The 23,196-nt window shown below is 47.9% G+C and overlaps 1 protein-coding gene across 18 annotated transcripts in view; it reads right to left on the bottom strand.

Moving 5' to 3' along the window:
* SGMS1 (sphingomyelin synthase 1) overlaps positions 1 to 23,196 on the bottom strand; it is a 271,961-nt gene that overhangs the window by 5,615 nt on the left and 243,150 nt on the right. For all 18 annotated transcript variants that reach the window (XM_032430253.1, XM_032430252.1, XM_032430257.1 and 15 more), the window contains 2 exons: positions 16,317 to 16,434; positions 1,295 to 1,448 (listed from right to left, as the gene is read on the bottom strand). In XM_032430253.1, the coding sequence (XP_032286144.1) occupies positions 1,295 to 1,448; positions 16,317 to 16,434 (272 nt within the window). The remainder of the gene's footprint in view (positions 1 to 1,294; positions 1,449 to 16,316; positions 16,435 to 23,196) is intronic.

Here is a 23,196-nt window from a genome sequence, read left to right as displayed (position 1 = left end):
GACCAAAACTGGGCTTCCAAGCCTTCGGTCTTCAGCTGTCTCCTGTGCTCCCAGTCAGCCCTGCTCTCTGCAGACTCTTGTTCCCTCCACGTCTTGCCAACGCCAACACCATCACGGTGGTTCAGGCCACCCCATGTCTTCTCTGGATTACGGCAGCAGCCGGCCACCCTACTCTCACCCTGCTCTCCAGCCCGGCCCCCTCCACCCATCCTGCACCTGCCCCAGCAGTGGTTTCTCCTTCTCTGGAGGAGGAACAGGATGGCATGGCCCCGTCTCTGAGAGAATGTAAGTTCAGACTCCTCACGGTTTCAGGCACGCTCCATGATCTGGTTCCTACTTAACAGTTCATTTTTGACTTCTCATCACTACCACCGCTCTGAATTCCAACCACACCAACATTCCAGACGGTGCCACACACTCACTCCCAAGACACGTCCAGACTGCAGTGTGTGCGTCCCTCTTCCAAGGTACCGACAGCCCGGGTCTACTCACTATTCTTCATGGAAACTGCCTGAATAATGCTCCCGAGACTGTTTTTAACAGTAAAATATTGAGGACAACTGCGTTTTCTATAAGGAGAAAAATTAACCTGTGGTTCATTACAATGGGCCAGAGCCTCATGTCTCACCAACATCATCTGAGAGAAAACAAGTTGGAAGACCACAGAGAACATAATACCATGATGTAGATTTGACAAAACCTCACACCATGACACGCAAGCACCAAAACATGCATGGACGTGACACAGGAAAATGGGAGGGGAAGGAATGAAAGGCCTTAATCACCTCGTTACATTTTATTTGGTTTTTAACAGGTTAAACAAAACAGACACGGCAAATGCTACTATTAAGCCTGAGCAGTGGACAGGGGCATATTTAGTATTATTTTTTGTGTGTCTCATAATGAAGTATTTAAGTACATTTTTATAAAGGGAATTTCCCATTCAGTGCCTGCCTCATTTAGTGTCCCTGAGCCCCTTCTGTCCCCGCTTAGGGCAGAGGGCCAGGAACTTGAAAACACCTGGTCTGTGATCACATCCTACCAGGCCTGATGCTGGAGTCCTGTGGTCTTAGATTTCCTTCTGGCTCCTTCCAGGAGCTCTGACGCATCCCACGTGCTACGCTGACACTCAAGGGAACAAGTCACTCCCCACGCCACACACACACACTCACGGGTCACTCCGGGGGACCCTGTGTCTGGGCGCGGGGGGGAGACGAGGTGCCGCCCTCTTGCAGGGGACTCCGCAGAGACCGGGGGACATGGCAGATGTCACGGAAGGCTGCCGTGGACTTACACTCTTTGATAAATAAGTAGGTGAGTGTGAGCATGACCGTGTGACCGCTGTACAGATAGTCCCCGCACATGTTGTGAGAGCCAGTGATGGACAGGCCGCCGCCAGCGATGAGCTTCATTATTCTCCGCAGCTGGGCTTCCCAGTCTCCAAAAAGCTGATGAGAAAAGAGAACACAAGATTCGTTATTGGCCCACGTGGAAGTGCGCCGTGATTACTACTGTTCAGAATTAAGCTTTCTGATACGGTGATTTCTAATCAGAAATATATACTTGCTCTCTGACTTCATTCTGCTTGCACAACCTTGGGAATTTCCTGAGATCAAGGTGGCTTTCTTTGGTTATTCCTCACAAGGCCCTTCCAACGCACCTGAGCACATGCTAACGAGGTTGCTCTCGGAAAGCCCCAGAGGATGGGGGCTGGATGCCAGCAGGGCTAACCAGGCCATCAGGGGGCTGGACCTCCGAGGAGGGGAGAAGGGCTGGAGGCTGAGTTAATCACCCATGGCCAACGGCCTCATCAATCCCGCTTATGTAATGAAGCCTCCACAAAAAACCTGAAGGATGAAGGTTCAGAGAGCTTCCAGGGTGGTGAAAGAGTCGAGATACGGGGGTACTGGGAGGAGGGGCGCACCCGGACAGGGCACGGAAGCTCTGCACCCCTTCCCACACACCTCGCCTGGGGCATCTCGTCCATTTGGCTCCCCTAAGTTATATCCTCTTAGAATACAGGGGAAATCTAGTAACATGTTTTCCTGAGTTGTGAGCAACATTTAGCAAATTAATCAACCTGAGGAGTCATCACAGGAACCTCCAATTTATAGCTGGGGGGTCAGAAGCGTGGGGACAACCCAGACATGGGACTGGTGTGTGAAGCAGGAGGTGGGGACAGTGAGTGTGACATGGAGTCTTTAGTCTCTGGGATCTGATACTGTCCCCAGGGAGCCAGGATCACAGTGCATTCCCCACATCTGGTCAGAGAAGTGCTCAGAAGTGCTCTGGGCGCTGAGCACAGAGGAGACGCAAGGGAGTGTTCTGCCTTCACGAGTTCATGCTGAGATACATAAGACCCCACCGTGAAGTCTGCCACTCAATGTTCACTGTTTTTCAGACAGTGCTTGGAAGGGGTCTGGTCCTAGAGATGAAGCATGCGGCCTCGGAACGTTCCTTCAATGCTGGCACTTTCTATAGCACATTTCAGCAGACGTTTACCCAGCTTTTAAAATTACACTGATAGAGGAAGAGTCATTGACTGATTTACTACCAGAGCCATTTTGGGAAAAATATCTAGGAAAACTTCCAGTGCTCAGCTTGGGGACAACTCTTCCGCTAACTTAGCCGAAGCGCCAGAGACTGGAGCAGTCAAGTGCGAGAAGACTTGGTTTGTGATATTTGGCGACCAAACCGAGACAAGGCACTGAAGTGGATGTGCCTTCAGTCTTCTGAAATTATTATCTGGGTAGAACTGCATGTTTTTCCCTTTTAGTAAGAGTGAGAAAAGTTCATAAATAAATCTACCCATCTCTGACACACATCTGGGCCACACACTGGACTCGTAAGTGGTTTAAACAACTCACTCACTGCAATTCTTATTTGCTCTGTCAAACAAAATGTGTGCCTGTCTGTATTTTATGCTTGTCAGCACATTTTGAAGTTCTGATTAGTTGCCCAATTTAATCAACATGATCCTTTTCAGCATCTCACCGATGATATTCCAGGCTTCGGGAAATACATGTTCTATTACAATCTCCCTTTAAAAAAAATGTATCCAGATTTCTACTTAAGGATGGCAGGTTGAACACACCACAGAGAGGGTATGGATTTTCACATTCAGAAGGTCACTGAACATGCAGCTCAACAGAAGAAAACAGACCTACATAGCAGGAGACCCCAACGCCTCCAGAAATTAGAAACAAGCTTCATACAAAGGATCAAGACTCAGGCTTTTTCAAAAACAATACTGGAAAACAGAAGGCTTTGGAAGAATGCCTCCAAATTCTGTGGGAAAATGATTTCCAACTTAGAATCCTATACCCAGCCATATTACTAACTGGCCCTACAGTAAAGGATAAACTAAAGCCATTTTCACATACACAAGATTTCACAATATTTACCACCTATGTACTCTTGTTTTCAGGGAATTACAAGGATATGCTCTGTAAAGCAAAGGAGTAAATGCAGAAAAAAGGAGATGGGACCCGCCAGGACGCCAACGAAGGGAGGGCCCAGGGGCTGTGAGCGCGGACAGTGCAGGGGGTGGGTAGGCGTGCGGGAGGGTCGCCCTGGAGGAGGTGCCTCCAACAGAGCCCACTGCCTCCGACAGCCCTGAATAAAGAGTCACCACATGGGGACGAATGTGTGTGCGCACAGACAGGTAGGAAAGCAAAAAGCAAGGCAATCACTAACTCTACAGGAAACAAAATACTGTGCAGAAAAGTAATCACAGGAAATGATGTGGGTTGGCTACGAAGGGCATTTACAAACTCATAATGTAAGCACTGAGTATGGAGTTAAATCAGAACAGAAAACTAGACTGGGAAGAGGGGACAGGAAGTGTGACGGCCTGTGGTGGGACAGGGTGGGGCAGAAAAGGCACAGAACTGGGGCTGGGGCACTGAGGACCCTTAGTCCTGGCCTTCCTTGTAAGACGTCACTAAGATTCCATCAGAAAAATAAACAGAACTGCCATGTCACTTACACACACACACACACACACACACACACACACACCTGTAAAAAGTGAAAAGATAGGAAGGTGAACACCACCAGATTCAGTTAAAAGAGCTGAAAGTGAGTTAGGGACGTAGGCTGGAGTTGGGTCAGGGTTGGGGGGCTAATGTTTTTCGTAACAGCTTCTGCAGAACCATTTCATATTTTCAATTGTATACATGTATATACATGATAAAAATTTTTTTAAAGGTTTAAATTGAAAGTTTGGTCCAGTTCTAGTATAACAATGGATAAAGAAGAAAATGACGGCAAAAAAACTTAGGTAGCTTTTCATTTTATATTATTTCAGATTGTCCTTCTAAAACTCTGTTTTTTACACTAGAAATCCTATTCTCAGGCACCATCACCCCATAATTTGCCCTACCGTTTTAGCATGAAAATATTCATGGGGAACCTGTGCGTGTAGGGAGGAGGGAGAAATTACAAGGTAAACATAGCATCGAGAAAAAAAAATAACCAGAAATCAATGCTGCATTCCTTACGAGTGCCCTTAAACTCCTAAGCTTTCTTTTAAAACTATCTTTCCACGTCGGTCAAATCTCTGCGAGGGGCACAGTCTCTTTAAGCTTTAGTGGGAAGCGGGAAAAGAAGACAGATGGTTATGGCCACGTAAAAAATTTTAATTATGTTTAAAAAAGCAAACAAAGTACAAGACAAATCGCAAAACAATTAAGCAGAAACAAATTACCATCTTTTTCCTGTGCACTGCACCTGTCAATCAAGTAAATCAGACCAGGTGGGAAACAAAATTTATCAGCGGACAAAGGATATGAGCAACTGGAGGTAGAGACCGTGTCGAACAAACAGAAGTACAAACGGACGTTAACAGGAGCTCACTGTTCCCCTGCCAAGTTAGCAAAGCTAACAGGAGTCGGCTGCCGGGGAGGGCGGCAGGCACAGGGTCGCCCACCTCCTCTAAGTGGCTCCCTTAGGAGGAGGGGACACGCTGGATGCGGCTGCCAGGGGCACAGGGGAGCGGACAGGTGAGGCCTCTGCCACCTCGCTGTGTGACCCCAGGGGGCTGGACCAGTCTAACCCTCAAGCCCCTCACCTACAGCCTGGGGGGGGGGGGGTCACGGCTTTATTACGATCGGCAAAATCCCCTGCAAAACTCATCATCAACACTGACCAGCAATCTCAACAGCACGGCCTGTGACCTAGAAGTCTACCTCAAAGAAATGACCCCAAATAGGAAAGAAAGCTTTATGTACAAACACTGTAATATTATTTATAAAAGCAACAAACTGGAAACAATCTACCCAGGAATGGGTATTAACTAGCTGTTCCCTTGCTATTCAAAGCCCAGGCCCCGCCCCTTCTGAAAACACCAGGAGTCCCTGTAAATAACTCTGGGATGTACTGAACCAGAATCTGAGGGGATGCATTGGACTCACACGACAGGGATTCAAATGCACTGAACTAGGCTATAGTTTTTGGGGTTTTTTAAGATTTTTTATTTTTCATTTGAGAGAGTGAGAGTGCACAAGCAGAAGGGGCAGGGCAGAGGGAGAGGCAGACTCCCCACTGAGTGGGGAGTCCAATGTGGGGCTCGATCCCAGGACCCCGGGATCATGACTAGGAGCCAAAGGCAGATGCTTAACTGACTGAGCCATCCAGGCACCCCTATTATTGCTTAATAAATCATGAAAAAGTAAGTTCACAATGCCTGTGCAGTAAGTTTATATCATAAACATTTTCTCCTCTTGAGGACAACACAAAACATTTGGTATAATTAACTATGCTTTTTAAAAAAAAGTCTAGAATGTACATTCCACATGTTAACAGGGTTTGCATGGAAGTTGGTAGGATTTCTCCCAGTCTCTGTCCCAAAGGGACTTCCATTCCCGCTCCTTGGGCTGGAAAGAGAGGTACTGTCTTGGAAGTCTGCACTTCTGGGATTTAGGTTGCCTTGGAGCGCAGGCAGGACAAAGGGGAAGAACAAACAGGAAACTCTTGGCTTATCTCTCACACTTCTCATTTTGGTTTCCTTCCCCAATGTGCCTGCTACTATCTTTTAGTATCCTCTAAACACCACTCCATACATTCTGCCTACTGTTTGACTTGCATTCAGTGGGAAACAGCATGGAGTGTGCTTCCTCCAAGGAATGGGCTATAATCCCCCCCCCCCATTAGCAGGCTTTTGATTGTTCATTTTTGAAAGCAGAGATATTGGGGGGGGGGGCATTCACGTGATCACGTTCTCAGTGGACACTACAAAGCTGTGATAGGAGCTCTCACATCTATACCACCATGTGAGTTATGGTCTCCTAAGGACACAGAAAAGTCAGTTTTTGGTAAAAATCAAGCAATTTTCTTCAATATCTAATGAACGGCTAAGAAATTAAGTAAACTGGACAAATCGCTTAAGCAAGAACAAGGCCGGGAAGGAGAGGCTTAACAACACGGACCACTCTAGAACAGTTAGAAACTGGGGAGCCTTCGGTTTATTAAAAAAAAAAAAATTATATATATATATAAAGATGGATATATATAAAGTAACTTTTCCTTGAGCAGCCTCATACCTCACAGAGTTAATGTCCTGCTATCATGCCCCAGACATCTCTCAAAGTACACATTCATTCATTCATTCAATGAATCTACCTACTACCACCAGGGCAAGGAACATTTTGTCTTATTGCTGAAGAACAGTCTCACTGCTACACAGAAAACTCACTCTCATCTATCTAGGCCATGCCCAGAGAGCTGCTCTGAAACCCACAGACCACAGTCCACACCCGCTGAGGAACCCGGCGTCGAGGGGCAGAAGGATCCGTGGAACCCTGTGTCGATCACGCGCCGGGCAGCCTGCCGCTGAGAAGCACACACTATACACTGCGGTCACCCCTCATCTTCAACTCCCACAGCAGCAGGACTTTGCCACCCCCCGAATTTTGCCTGGCATCCGGCCCTCTGAACTGATGACGGGTACGTAAGAACTAACACGAGTCAGGAAGATGCCCTTCCGTGTGACCCTGAGGCCCTCACAGGGACAGGCCGTGTGTTTACAAGCTCGAGGACGCTCTGGGGGGYGCAGCGGCCTCGTCACTGCACACCTGTGCCCTCACCGGCTCTCAGGCCTCCTTACTCCCACCCGACACACCTGTGCCCTCACCGGCTCTCAGGCCTCCTTACTCCCACCTGACCGGGCAGTGGAAGGGCAGCGGCCCGGCGGTCGTACGGAAGAAAACATCAGCTTTCGTTGGTACAGAGACTCCAGCCTGTTCAACAGAGCTTTCCCATTAATTATCTCGTCCTCTCCTCCCAAGGCTGTCAGGTGGCTGGAGCGGCCGTTATGATGGCCATTTGAGAGAGAAGCAAATCAACAGAGAGGCTCCTTCTGTTTCGCACCGTGAGTCGGGGGATCAGGTCCAGATTCTTCCTCTCACCCAAGCAAGTCTGCAGCCCCTGCACCCCGACAGAGAGCCTGCTGTTGTTGCAAACGTCTCCCCAAGTGACGGGGGCCGAACACTACCTCCAGGCTGCAGGTGTTCTCACCAAATCCCACCCAGCTCACACACGGCATTTAGATGCAGGTGCACACCCGGGTTCACGAACGATCCTTTATTCCCGAGTGTTGTTTTCCTTTTAAATCAAACTTCCCCATTTCTAGAGAAGTTATTTTCACGGAACTCTTTCACACACCGATTGTACATTTTCTGCCTTCTCAAACAAGGTGTTTTCGACTTAACTTTCACTCCCCTTGCTTTGTACTGTGCCGTGTCGGAGTGATGCTCCAAATGTCTCCGAGTCTGCTTTCACGGGAGCAACGATGAACCCACACCCAACCCAAGCCCCAGGTCAGGGTGAAGCATCTGGGGTGCTCAGGACAAACGCTCTGTCCTTTCTAGCTGCAGATGTCTCTCATCTGTAGGATGGCAAGAACCACCTTTCCTTGCCCTCAGCCCTCATCGCCTGAAGTGAGATGATCTCTGGAGGAAGTGACCACAGACATTATAAAGTGCTAACCCAGCGTAAGGCAGCACCCCAACCCCCAAGCCCTTCAGGGAGAACTCCATGCCTGGCACCGAGCACGTGAAATCCGGGGCGTGCTCCTCGAACACGCAGCCCTCACGGATTCTCGTCCGTGGTCACAAGAGACTTTTCTGAACAACTCCTCCACGTGGGAACTGCCTCATTCCTGGGAAGATTTTGCCTCATCCACAAATACCGTATCCACCTCAACTGCTCTTAAGCAGAGAGAGTTCAGTACGTACATCCTCTTAGAACTCATATATACAACTTTAAAAAAGACTTTTCCCTCCACTAAGCTCCGAAGGATTTGGCTCTCTGCACCTCTCTGTTATCAAATGTATCCATCCATTCTTCTTTCTTTTGGGGGAAGGGTTATCGCTATAATTATCAGCAATCAAGCACTAATCCCCAACCTCAGCCTCCCTTCCCCCCAGTCAAAACTTTAATTTTTTTCACAGCCTCTAGTAAGGAGACTTACCAAAGCTTCATGAAATCTCAAAGTCAGCTATGCATTTCCATTCATCCATGTTCTTACTTGTCCCATTAAAGAAATCTAGCATTTCAGAAAGGCATGATTACCTTTTAACAAAATTATCTTTGCTTTAAGTGTTGAGAGATCCTTTCGCACTACCTGTTCGTGAAGTAAAAATTTAAAAAAAAATTCCCTCAGAGTTTTGTTAGGGAACTTCTAGATCTACAGAGTACAGATCTTCCTCTGTGACTTATGATGGTGTCACAGTCCAATAAACCTATAGTGAGTTGAAAATATCCTATGTCAAAAATGCATTGACTATAATCAACCCACCTCACCTCATGGCCTTGCTGACTTTAACATGCCCAACACGGTTGCGCAAAACCATGTGACGCAAAGCCCACTTTACGACCAAGCGCTGACTGTCTCATGTATCATACTGAGTACGGCGCCCAAGTGAGGAGCACAGTCACTGCCCGGGCACTGCGGCTCCAGCCTCACCAGAACGGATCGCTAGCCCAGGAAATGAGCCAAATCACGAAATCTAAAGCATGGTTTGTACCGAATGCGCATTGCTTTCCCAGAATGGTAGACTCAAAAACGCGTTAAGTGGGGCCACCGTGGGCAGGGATCATCTGAATAATGAAACCCCCAGACCCTTCTCTTAGACTCATCAATTATCAGCATTTTGCCACATTTGCTTCTTCCTCCCTCTCTTCTCTCCTGGACCACGTGAGAACAAGTTGGATATACCAGGATGCTTCACCCCATACGTAGAAGCAAGGACACTGTCTTCCATCGCCACACTCCTAAATGTGTAACAAGGAGGCAAGAGGATCACAGTTTACAGACATCCTCACTCAGGCTCCTGAAGGTCTCAGCACGTCCTTTACAGCGTCTACGCCCCGGATCCAGGGTCCAGCCAGGGGACACATCTCGAGGCTATGTGACGTAGTCTTAATTTTTCTGTTTCTCAGTCTTTGTATTTAGGACACTGATATTTTTGAAGAGTCCAGTCTAGTTTCTTTTTTTTTTTTTTAAAGATTTTATTTATTTGACAGAGAGAGAGATAGCGAGAGCAGGAGCACAAGCAGGGGAGTGGGAGAGGGAGAAGCAGGCTCCCCGCCGAGCAGGGAGCCCGATGTGGGGCTCGATCCCAGGACCCTGGGATCATGACCTGAGCCGAAGGCAGATGCTTAACGACTGAGCCACCCAGGCACCCCAGTCTAGTTTCTTTATAGAATGTCCCTCCATTTGGTTTTATTGGATTGTTTCTTTGTGCTCAGTCAAGTTGAATGTGATTGGCAGGAATATTACAGAACTGGTGTGTCCTCCTTAGCACATCGTATCGAAGAGCATCTGATACCTACTTTGTCCTGTGACTGGTTTGGTCACTTGGCTGTGGGAATGCCTGCCAGACTTTGCCACTAAACACACACCTCTGCCCCTGTATAATCAATCAGCAATCTGTGTTGTTCTTAACGTATGTAATATGATGCCCCCAACCTTTCACTAGTGGCCTTGGGACCCACTCTTGGTTCCTGCTAGAATTACTTCTGGAGTCACTCCAAATGGTGATTTTCTATTTCTAACATTACTTTTCCATCTAGGGGCTGACCTTTTTCGCCCTTAACACTAATTTTTAAAAGGTTTTTTTATGAATTATTGCCATTCTTTCATTGGCACACTCCAATGATCTCAAACCTGGCCAGTGGGAACCTCTCCAGCAGGAAATATGGCTTCTGAATGAACGCCCTGGCCTGTAGTGTCCATGCAGCTCTGCACCCGTCTCTCAGGATGCGAGTCCCACCGACCACCCGCCTGCACGGTGACACAATGGATAATGCTTCACGGAGACTCCTTGGAATGCCTACTGGACGCTTTCTGACTCCGGTCACCTCTTCACACCAGATGGCTGTGGCCGTATTGAAAACCTCTGTCCCCTTCCCCACGCCCCCCAGACATGGCCCTCTCTGCCCGGTCCACACCACCACACCAGTGCGGCCTCACCTGCCTCCCTCCTGCACACAACAGAGACGCAGCCCAGCTCCTTGCCTCTCTGCTTAAGAACCGGTGGTACCTGGGAGGCAATGGGCCGGCCGAGCGTCCCTGAACCGACCGCATCTCCCCCCGCTCCCTCGGGAGGACTGAATGCAAACAGGGCAACGGGGATCACACCTGGCAGGGAGCGGGGACACAGGATTTGGCGTCACTATGGGTCCTCCATCCTCCCTCCCAAACAGCGTCCTTCCTGTAATGTGCGGGGATCCTTCTGAGGGACACATGTGACCCCTTCATACTCCTCCTCCTCCTACCGTTCCCGGCTTCCTGCAGCCTAATTCCTTAAAAGGGTGACAAGACCCCTTCGAGTTGGCCCACATGTGCCTCTCTGGCTTTAGCTCTGGCCACTCGCCACTGGGTGCCGCGCCCTGGGTCACCCCCTTCCCCCAGCCCCCTCGACACCTTTCCTGTTCTCCCAGCTCTTCTGCTCCTCGAATCCACCTGGCGAACTCCCACTCGTCCCGCTGAGACCTGACTCAGACAGCATCCCCTCGGCACAGTCGACACCCAGCGGGGTTTGCCACTTTCTGGGGCCGCCACACACTGCCACGGGCAGGACTCAGCAAGTCAGAGCAATCTGCTGGGTTACATGACTGTCACGGCATCCGGTGCCCAGCAGGGGGACACCCATGGTATCGATCTGTGGGTCCTCAAAATTTACCCCACACAGGGAAGGTTCTCTAGAAATGCTTGTTCAGGAAACAATCGACCTGCTTGTGTATCATCTACAGTCTCCCTGCCTCACAATCCAGGAGAGCGAGTCTCCCTGGTGATGGCCCTTCAATAAAATCATTTAGGGGGCGCCCGGGTGGCTCGGTCGGTTAAGCATCCGACTCTTGATCTCCGCTCAGGTCATGATCTCAGGGTCGTGAGATCAAGCCCCGTATTGGGCTCTGGGCTGGGTGTGGAGCCTGAGATTTAGGAAAACAAAACAATGACAAAAAACCATTTAGAAAGTTTAAGGTTTATAAAATCATGTAAAACTGCACATATCAAGCTTAAACTATAAGGAAATAGGAATAACTATACAGAAAGCACGATCAGAGATGTGTAAAACAAATATACATAAAGGACTAATATATAGAAACATCAACAGTAAATAGGGCCAGGAGTGATGGTAAAAATTTTCCTCTTTTTGTATTTTTTCAGTGTATCTATAAAAGTATAGTTTCTTTAAAATGGAAAAAATAATCTTTTTAAGAGAGAAAAAAAATAATTTAGCACATTTCTATTTTTTCTTTTTTTGTCCCTGAAAAAGGAAGAGAATCGTGGAGAGAGACAGAGGAAGGTGAAGAAGAGCTTCGGGATGGGGAAGGCTCTGGAAGTTATCTGCAAGAAACAGTTAAAAGTGAGAACAAACAAAAAGGCAGGTTACACTGATGGTAAGAAACTGGGGGGGGAGGGGAGGCGAGCAGAAAATGAGGTAAAATCAGGCATGGACAATCTGGATTCCACACACTCGAATGGAACGACGTGAAGCTGTTTGGTACCAGAGATGCTGGTAAGGTTGGCGGGAGCTAATCACACCACCAAGAGCGGTCAGCGTGGAGGGCGGCCTGCCACACCCACGCTGCCCCCCGGGAGCGTGAGAACACACCCGAAAGGTCGTGGGGTCCCCAAGAGCGCGGGCCCTTCGCCTTGGGAGCAGCACCGCTCAGCTGCGGGGTGCAGGAGGGGCTCTGACCTCTGCCGTGCCTGTGACTCAGCATGACTGACAGCAGGAGCAGCTCCGAAGGCCCTTCTGTCCTGACTCTGTACTTTGTCCCACCGAGCCCTTACCCCCCAAGCCACGCAAACACAGCCCTTGTCCACCAGGGGGCTCTTCCCCGCGCAGAAGGACCACACCACTGAAAACACTGTGTCACAGAGTGCAGCGTCCCCGCTCCAATTAAGCCCCCTCTTTTCCAAGGTGTGCAAATCTTGGAGCCACGGAGTCACGGATTAACTCCCGCAACTACTAAGATGAGAGTCGAAAACAGCAAGTTACTTCCTCCTTCGGCCTTCGGCTGTCTGGATCGGGGGCCCAGGGTAGGTTGTTTCTTTTTTTCCCTCCTTTTGGAGTTTGCTACAACAGTTAGAAAAAACTTTCTTACAGGAAGGTAAGAACACTAAAGAATTTTCAAATATTTCTGCACAGTTTTGGGGTTTTTTTTAAACTGAATCCTGAACAGTGGGACCAAGATGACAAGAGGGGGGTTCTGGTTTGCCCGCATGCTCCTTGCAGAGACACTTTGCTGAGCTGAACAGGCTACTCCCAGCATCAGACGCTCGGCAGCCTCGGCTGGAAGCCCATCCCGCTTCCACCAGGCTATAGGACAAGCGCGGCCCAGAAACTCCGCTGGGAACTGAACACACCAGCTTCCCCGTGGCTCCTCTCTGTGGCAGGGGCACCTGCTGGGAGGCCCACTCTCCTTCCTCCTCATTTCCCACAACCATGACATCTTGTCGGGTGAAGCGCACGCCGCCATCAAATGAATGAACAATGGGAACAATTTCGTAATTACTGCAGACCTGCTGGACCGCTTTTCTTAGAAGCCACAGGGAGTGAGTACTGGCCTGAAGGGAAGAATTAAGCTGGCCAACGATGGGGCCTAACAGGATGGCAGAACCAAGTTCACAGTGTACGGTAAACAAAGTGTCTCACGCAGGCCTGGGAAATGAACGGTCACCGGACAGGTCAGACGTAGGGGAGAGAGCATGGTCATGACACCAGCTTCTCTTCTTGCCTCCGTGTGGAATTTTGTACCCACAGAGCCCCTGATGTGTCACCGCCACTCACTCTCAGAGCTCCTTAGGACAGACCCAGAAAGCGTCCTCTGCGCCATGCTGCCCATCAAGGCCCAGAGGCCCTGAGAAGTAAACACAAGTGCCACAGGGTGGGGCCGCGGGGGTGCAAGCCCATGCTGCCTCCGACCTCCGTTCTTCCTACGACTCGGCCTGTATTTTTAAGGGCTGAGAAGCCCCCTCGCTGTGCATGGTTCAGGGGAGGCTGCTCTGGGGAGACCCCAAATGGAGCCACTAGACTGGATGACTCTTAGTGAGGATCCTTTCAGTCCTGACCGATGAGCCCCGGGCTGGACTGTAAGCAGCCATGCTGGCCTCTGGGACCCCTCTCCGGCGCCCCTTCTCCCACTGACACGGCTCCCAGGGTGGCGAGCTAGCCTGGACCGGCCATTGGATTCCTTGGGCTTGGGCCACCAGGCCAGGGGCAGCACCAGCCTCCATGGCCTCCCTGGACTCTTCCGTCCAGCTTCAGAAATCATCCTACCTGTGGAGTCTTCCTGCCCACAGAGGTGAGACCAAACTGAATCAAGTCTCCAGAGCCCACTTTCTATTTAGGGAAAGAAATGGAGCAGAGAAAAAGGCTAATCGACATGACAACGAATCAAACGGATAAATCCAGAACGTGGGCTATTCCACAGAATAACCCATCTGATCTCTACGAGTTACGGATGGCAGGGGGGTAAAAAAGGGAGAAAGGACTGCCTAGAATTAGAGACTTAAGAGACACAGCAACTAAATGTAAAGATGTTGGCTCCTAATTTATACAAACCATTTTTTAAAAAAGGCATTTTTAAGACAATCAAGATATTCCATGAACTGATAACTGCCAATACCAAAAAATTACCATTGATCATGTTCACTATACCAACAGCATTAAAGTTATCCATAAAATGTCCAAAATTTTCAGATGCATACTAAAGCATATAGCCATCAAATGACATTGTCTGACATTTGTTTAAAAATACTTCAAAAAAAAAAAAAATGTGATGAAGCAAATGCAGCCAAGTCTTGATAATTACGGGATCTGGGTGTTGGGTATACGGAGGTTCCATTATGAGCTTCTCTACTCTGGGAGATAACGTATGAAAATTTTCAGAATGTAAATTGTTTTCTGAATCCTTTCCTCCAAGAGGCTGTTTTACAAAAGAAGTAATTAGCCTTAACGAGTCCTTAACTAATTATTTTTGCTAAGCTGTGCTTACGTTTCATCCCCTCCTGTGTTCCTTTACTTAAAAAAAATCCCAATTTCCAAATGACCGTCATGGAAGGATGGCCCCAGTCGGGATTTCTGGCAAAACCATATATGAGTGGCACATTTGGGCTGGGTTGTTTTTTTTTTTTTTTTTTGCACAGTTCCTGCTGTGACCTCTGTCTTTACCAAGAAAAACCACAACTATTTATAGCCACGGGACCTTGGCTGGATTTGCTGATGACTCAGGCGGACTCTCTGAGCGCCAATGCTAACCAAGCTCGAGCTTGCCAGCAATTGGATGGAGTGGCAGAGAGAGGTTCTGGGGGTGGGACCAGAGCAGGGAGAACGTCTACACAGCACAACCCCTCCACGTCGCATCCATGACTGTGGGCTTGGCCCGGCATGCCGTGTTCCCTGGTGAATAAATTTCCCCATGCACAGACTTTAAGAAGCTCCACTAAACTTGGGCAAATATCCTAAACTGTCCGCCTACTACTGAGAACACACTGCTGATCACGCCAGGCTCCCGCCAAGAGTCCACATCACTGGACCCTCACTGATAATAAGAGATTTCCTCTAACCCAGGAACCACAGGCAGCGCTCGAGAGCTTTCACAGAGGCTGGAGAAGCCGTGAGGCTGGCTTCTCTGGAGGAGGACGTAACAAGATGGAAGGTGCAGGGTGGGGTAGGAGGCTGCTGACAGGGACGATGGGACCACTCATTCTTTATGGCGGCTTCTCCAGAGTTCAGTGAAGAGTCTGAAGCCAAAACAGAGAGAAGCAGGGAACCAGCTACCTTCCTGAGTGCACACCTCAGTCTAAGAAGGAAGGGGACGCGGTGAAGCCAGTAACCTAGCGGCGTCCAGAATTTCAAATGATGAAGACACCACTTTGAAACCCTGGTGAATTTTTCCGCTCTCTTTCCCAGTTCTAGCAGAGAAGACTCTTCTGGAAAGAACAAAAGTGAAAGAGGATGGAATCGAAAGCACATGGGGGTTTTACCGATGCAAGTGCGACGCAAAGAAATGACTGCAAGGGCACCACGGCATCTGCTGTAGCCTCCCAACCTAGCCAAGGAAGCCAGCCTCTTCTCATTCTTACTGCATTAGAGCTTTGTGGCCGGCAAACATTGTAAAAACTGAGTCTTCTGCTAATTATGTCAGAAGTTCCAGTGGTCTCCCTAGGTGGAAGCATCGTAAGGTAAAGGTTAGAGGGTCAGGAGTATTTTGTGAACCTGATGGAAAAACAGAGCCAATGGGAGAGGAATAGAGTTTATTTTAAAGAAAGGTCTCTGTGCTACTAGGGAAGATCAACAGGGCAAAATGTGCCTCCAGGGAAGAGTGACCCTGCTTGGGTGGGCAGACGGTGCAAGGGGACACAGACGGTGTCTCTTGCCCTTACAGATCACCATTGCAGGGAGTAACAGAAAGAAGGGAAACATACCACTGGAAGCGACACTTTCCATCCAAGAGAGGGAAAAAGCACCTGAAAGCTCTTGGATCTGTGTCAAGGGAGTGAATGGTATTTTAAACTTGTGGCAGGAAACCAGAGAGCTACACCCACACACAGAGCCTCACCGCTTCCAGCACACTAACTAGACACGTATGCTCTGAGCTGGGGAACACTGGCGGGCTTGGAGATTCTGAGAAGGGGGCGGGGGGGGGCGCCCTGACGTATTGCTTAGTAACGTTCCTGGATAAGGATGCGGGGCTTTGACGATATCCTCAGGCAACGGTCACCTCCGGCCTGAGTCAGAGGACCACCGGGCAAGACGACAGACAGACAAGAAGGGCGATCCCAGTGAGCAAAGGTTTACCTTCGGAGAGCAGTTGAAATGCATGCCGGGCACCGGGAGGGTGGTCACGTACATCGTGATACAACGGTACAGGTACAGCGTGCCGACTATGCAGAAGAACCTCCTGCTGATGATGGACCTAGAGGAAGGCAAAAACAGGGCACTCAGTCGTGACAGTCTGCACATGCAGCGAGCTTTCCCGTGACCTGACAACCATACCAACCCCCAAATTGCTCGAGACCTTGAAATAAGAACGTTCTAACCAAAGCTTACAGTAGACTGACGTAAGGATTTTGAGAATGAGGTGGTGGTTTTTGATTCTCTTAATGTGAACTGGCCAAAGGAGGGTAAAGGGCTCTCCGTTGCTGCTAACGAGGCTTCCTGAGGCCTTACACCTGAGCTGATGTTCACCTGCTGGGTAAGTGGGGCCCATTCTGATTCATCCGTACCTGTGCTTAAACAATTAGAGAGTAGAGTGTGTTTTCCGTCATAAAAAGGGAGGATGCTCCAGGGCACCTGGGTGGCTCAGTCATTGAGCGTCTGCCTTCGGCTCAGGTCATGGTCCCAGGGTCCTGGGATCGAGCCCCACATCAGGCTCCCTGCTCAGCGGGAAGCCTGCTTCTCCTTCTCCCACTCCCCCTGCTTGTGTTCCCTCTCTCACTGTGTCTCTCTCTGTCAAATAAATAAAATCTTTAAAAAAAAAAAAAAAAAGGGAGGATGCTCCGAATACGAAAATGGCATTAAAGTGAGAATTCACAAGTTTTCTGACCTTGAATGAGTCAAGGACACGGAACAATTGTACGGACTCTCCTAGCTGATCTCCCTCTGAGAAAGTATGATGTCAAGAAAAGAGCCCGTCTGGTTAACAGCATCTGACCCCCCACCTCTCTCCACGTGCAAACTCTGTGGCCGTGGGACAGGCCACTGACAGAGGACCCTCAAGTTTCTGAATCCGTAAACCGGGGACAACAACATTAGACATCATGTATGGACAGCCCCAACCTCAAAAGTCCAGGTTACGTGGATGAGTCACAAAATAAGCAAGAATTAGAAATCTTTTCCATTTCAAGCTGATGAGTCATTCTAATGAAACTATCTGATACACACACGTGAACAAGTATATTGAGCTTGGGAACTTCGCCTAGCCTCAAGTTCCACATCGGTTAACTTTAATTAGATTAAGTTGTACTAGTCTACTGTATCCTTGGACAAAAATGTTCCCTCCCTTTCTACTCCTACCCTGTTCTTCCACAGGCCAGAATCACAGTCCTGAGGGCTCCTCTTTCTCAACTGCGAGGACTTCAAATGTTTCCTTGGCCTGGGGCAACCTAAGTTCAATACACAAAAAAATCTTAGAAACAGTGGGCAGGCTTTCCTCTCAGATACTAAACATTTACTCTATAATTTATAGCGTAGTTCTATTCTTATGCAGAACGGACATTCCTACTAAAGTGTGTCTTTGGAAGAGAACCGGTATCATCTGCGTTTTTTGTTTTGACAAGAGGAACAAAGTAACGTGTCTTTTTTATTGGCTGGGTGGCTCAGTCGGTGAAGCGAGGGCCTTCGGCTCAGGTCATGATCCCGGGGTCCTGGGATCGAGCCCCATATCGGGCTCCTTGCTCCGTGGGAAGCCTGCTTCTCCCTCTGCCTCTGCCCCTCCCCCACCCCATGCTGGCTCGGTCTCGGTCTCAAATAAATAAATAAAATCTTAAAAAAGAAATTTTTTCTCATAACGCATACAACCCTACTGGCATTTCATTCTGGGTTACTTAGGATGTATGGCTAGAGCCCGGTGTGTTGCCTGCACACCCAGATTTCAGAAACTGGGTCAGACTTGCTCCCCACAGAGGCAGTATTACTCTCTCTTAGTAAAGCTGTGCACGCCACCTCTGAGGACAAGAATTTATTCAGCATACAGCTGTCTTATAAAGGTATGTGCCTTTAATTTTGAGTATGACAAAAAGCACAATAAAACAGGGGCTCCTGGGTGGCTCAGTCGGTTAAGCTGCTGCCTTCGGCTCAGGTCAGGATCCCAGGGTCCTGGGATCGAGCCCTGCATCAGGCTCCCTGCTCAGCGAGGAGTCTGCTTCTCCTTCTGACCCTCCCCCATCTTGCACTCATGCGCTCTCTTTCTCAAATAAATAAAAAAACAACCTTTAAAAAAAGCACAGGAAAACAATATAAAGAGGAACAATGCTAGAGAATAATACTAACCCTATAAATGTCTGACCAAGAATACTCGAAATACCAAAGTGAATTTTCCATTGTGAGATGGAAGGGTCATCTTTCTTCAGAAGGAAATGCCCTCTCTAGCCCTCCTGCCCAAACAAACAAATTATTTGCAATTTCACTTGAACTACACAAGAAAGAGCTAAGACAGAAAGTTGTTACGTTTATCTAGATCTGTTTATCTCTTTGGGGAAAGACAAACAAGGTGACCACTATCAGTCCACTTGGGTAGAGATTACAATTAAGATTACAAAAAAAATTTTTAAAGTAACAAACACTGAAGATTCAGCCACAATTACTCTTTGACTTGAAGTGAAAAAGTCAAATGACTTTATCATGTAACTTCATCAATATTAACAAGGTGATAAATTGAAAGTGGGTGTAAGAATCTAATCTTTGGCATTTACTTAATCTTTTAAAAATTAATCTTAGAATAGCTTCAATATATAATGTTAAACCAGGATCTCCTTGCACAAGCTTTAAAAAGCAGGTTATAAAAGTGTTTCAAAGAATTGTATGCACTTAAGGCACTAATTTCCTTCATCAAAGAGTTTCACACATTAGAATTTTTACTCCACTCAGAGGTTTAAAAGTTCAAGATGTATGTGCTCGCCCCAGCAGCACATATACTAAAATTGGGATGATAAAAGTTCAAGACATGTTTTTTAAAAAAAAGTCTGAAGTGGTTAAAAATGTAACAAGGCAACAAAAAGCCACAGAAGTGTTAATGAGATACTACGAGAGATGAAGCGAATGCCAAGAATAAGACGCTGCTGTAATTCTTAAAACCACAATGGTGCTCTCCTCACGTGGGGTCATCTCTCACACAGCAAAGAAGCCTGCTCCCCAGCCGCCTACACTGCCTAATGGCCGTGACCTCGTGGACACTTGCATTTGGCCTCAGTTATCTATTTGTCTCTCAAGGATTTGGTTAACGGGCTCTTACCACTTTTCCTGAGAGAAAAGAAAATCCTTCTTTGTTAAAAATGATTATAAGGAAACATGAATAAAAGTGTTACTATTTTATAGATAACTATTGAAGACTTGCTAGAAGAGCATATTATGGTCAGAACAGGTGACTTTATTAAACTTTTTAACATCCTTATTTGAAAAGGAGAAAGTGCTCAAAACCTGATTAAATACCACCAAAATTAGCAGTAGTACATTGTTTTTGGCATCTGGCACAATGGTCTAAAATTCTAAAGAAAAGAAGTGGTGAAAGACATTAACACACTACCGTGTAAAATTGAAGTACTGGAAAGTTCTTTGGCTTCCCACAAGTTGTCTCTTGCAACGAATCCACAGCCAGAAAACACACAGCAATTCTCTCAAGCTCAGACCTGGTCTGCAAGCTCTGTATGGAAGCTCCTGGCCTTGGCATACAAACAGGCCCTGACACACAGCGACAGAAGGAAGCAATAATCCCAAACCCAGAGGCAACAAACAAGAGGGAACAGAGTCAGGGAGACCCACAGCTCTGGCGCAGTCACGGAAGCTAGGGCCTGAGTCAGGTCCTGGACCAGCTACGGCAGGATGCGCGGCGCGGACCAGGCACGGGGAGCTCATCACCACACGGGTGCTAGCTCTACCTTTAACAAAGGCTCACGTGGTGACTTGGGCCAGCTTGATTAATTTCCTTGGAAATTTGCTTCCTCACCAAAGGATGCCTCGCCTCTTCCTTATGAATCAAAGAAATGATACCAAGGTGTTTTTCCAGGCTGTTATTAACAGCGACTATAGGGTTTTGCCAAATCTCTCTATATGCCAAGCACTGTGCCATTTAGTTCCTAAAGCAACCTGCAATGCAATGTGATCCTTGTTTCACAGATGGGAAAACTGAGGTTCCGAGTGCAAGCTGACATTTAAGTATATCACACAACACAGAAAGACTCAGGAAATGGTGTTGGATTGTGTAAGAAATCCCAATTTTACCTGAGACGACACCGTGTGTGCTTAGAGATGAGCTGATATCCTAACACATTTAAGTTATGTTTAAAAATCTATTTAACTCAGGGGTGCCTGGTGGCGCAGTCGGTTAAGCGTCGACTCTTGGTTTCAGCTCAGGTCATGATCTCAGGGTCGTGAGATGGAGCCCTGTGTCAGTCTCCATGCTCAGTGCAGAGTCTGTTCGGGATTCTCTCTCCCTCTGCAGCCCCCTGTTCACATGCATGTGCTCTCTTTCTCACATAAATAAATAGAATCTTAAAAAAAAAAAAAAAAACTACTTAACTCAGACTTTTCACTGTTAGTGTTTTATGTCATATTTCATATGGACCAGAACTCCCCAAATTAAGAATTTTGATAATACTTTAATAACCGTGCTAACTATGAGAGTACTGAAACAAATCCTTCTAGATCTCTAACACGAAACGCACCCACTTTCCATCACTATTTGCAGACTGTGCCCAGCTATGCTTACAGCCCCAATGTTTACGTAGCCACATCTCAGCGTTCTATCTCGCCTGGACCTCTCCTTCTTCCACCTGCTGTCCCACCTGTGCCTCCCTAAAATCCATTCCACACGGACCCACCAGAATCAGTTTTTGGAAACAGACAAACAGATTATGTCCTTTGAAACCCTTCAATGGGGGCGCCTGGCTGGCTCAGTTGGTTAAGCATCTGCCTTTGGCTCAGGTCATGATCTCAGGGTCCTGAAAATGAGCCCTGCTCAGTGGGGACTCTGCTTCTTCCTCTCCCTCCGCCCCTCCCCCTGCTCATGCTCTATCAAATAAATAAATAAGATCTTAAAAAAAAAAAAAACCCTTCAATGATTGCCAAATACTTTTCTTTTATATAAAAGATTTTATTTATTTATTTGACAGAGAGACAGCTAGAGAGGGAACACAAGCAGGGAGCCCAACACGGGCCTCAATCCCAGGACTCTGGGATCATGACCTGAGCCGAAGGCAGATGCTTAACGACTAAGCCACCCATGCGCCCCGCCAAACACACTTTAAATAGAATCCAAATCCTTTACCAAGCCCAGGAGGCCCTGGAGGAGCGGGCCCACCTCTCTCTACCTCCTCTCCCACTGCTCTCTGCAACGTCCTCCAGATCGAAGCTCAGTCCAGTGCTGTTGGTGCTCTTAGAATCTACGCTTCGAAGTCCCTCCTGCCTTAGGTAGGACCTGGATTCCCAAGACACTGCCTGTCACTCAGGTCTCAGAGATCGGACTCTGAAGAAGTTCCCTGGTGCGTTCTATCTCAGACTTCTAGTTTAATCTCTTTCCCACCACCACCCCACGCCATGCCCGTATTCTGATGAAGTTCACCCCAGAGAGTTTTTAAATTTGTTCTCCTCCCTTTACTTCCTTGCTATGAGCCCTTGGATTCTCTGGATTATGACAACTGCCCTACTGAGTTCAAACTCCCCTCAACCCGACCACACAGCTACCTCACCCATCTTATCTTCAGACATAAAGCCCACTGCCCCGGGCAAAAGAAGCCACTCATTATTCTCTCAAATCCTAGCTTCTTGCTTTTGCCCTAAATCTCTTGCCTTGGCCTCTCCCATGATCCTGTCTGCTATACTCCTCCCCATCCACCCCAAATACCACTTCTACATGAAGCCTTCCAGATGTCCCCAAATGGACAGACCCACTTCATCCTCCAAATCACTTTGGACTGTGGTTCAACTTTACGGTGTTTTTAATTGTGCCACTGGTACCACCATGAGCAACAGAGGGTCTCATCCCTCCTGTCAGAGGAAGCTCTTGAACACAGCCCCGCTGTACTCATCTTGTAGTCCCAGTGAGCCTCCCGATGGTACTGGTACCGCCGGCCGCCACCACGCAGTTCTGTGCCTCAGAGCATTGCTTCTTGACTCCCTCCGACAGGCCCTTCCTGCTTCTTTCCATAAATGTTTCTCCTTTAAACTCTTCCATGGATCGGCCAGAATTAATTGGCACTGATGCTCGCTCTGCAGCCTTTCAGCACGTACAGTAAAATTTAAAACACTTGCTAAGATCGCTGCATTCATCCCAGCGGGATTGCAAACCCCTGGCATCTGGGGACCAGGTCCTCCATCCTCCTTCCCCGTGTCCTCGCTGCGCTCACCCAGGTCTCAACTGCTCCAGCCGGAGGGCCCTGAAAACCCAGGCTTAATTCAGTACTTTAGGAGAGGAGATTCCAAGGAAAGGTTTGTGAAATAAACAAAAGGGAAGGAATAAATGTTACAGAACAAAGAGTGAACATGCATCTCCCCTGGGGGGTTCTAGAACTCTTGTAATGTTTCCTGGGTGCGCTACACAGGGCGGAGGGCACCGTCTGTGAATCAGAAGAATGAGACATGCCCCTGGACCCAGCCCAGACGTGTCTGTACACGCAGAGCGCCTTTCTGCCTTTTAAAAAGCCAACTCAAAGAGATTTTACATCTTTGGTACTAATTATTTTAACCACGTTCCTACTTAGCATCTACTATTGTCCCATTTTACAGATGGAAAAATTAGGGTGTAAAGAGTTTTAAGGACTAGCCTGGGGCCAGAGTCAGTCAATGAGAACCACAACAGGCCCTTGGTGTCCAGACTTTCAATTAGCTGCTCTTTTCACGAATGAACTTGTCAAGGTAAAGGGGGAAAAAAGGTAATGGCTTAGATTTTTCTTTCTAAGCCCCATGTAAAAGATCTGCAGTATAACACAATCATCAATTAAGTGCAGAAAATGGTCCACACTGG

Source organism: Phoca vitulina, unplaced genomic scaffold (assembly GCF_004348235.1).
Source record: "Phoca vitulina isolate PV1807 unplaced genomic scaffold, GSC_HSeal_1.0 scaffold43, whole genome shotgun sequence".
Classification (NCBI taxonomy): Eukaryota; Metazoa; Chordata; class Mammalia; order Carnivora; family Phocidae; genus Phoca; species Phoca vitulina.
The sequence above is the reverse complement of the archived record's forward strand: the minus strand, read 5'-3'. Positions and strand labels throughout refer to the sequence as shown.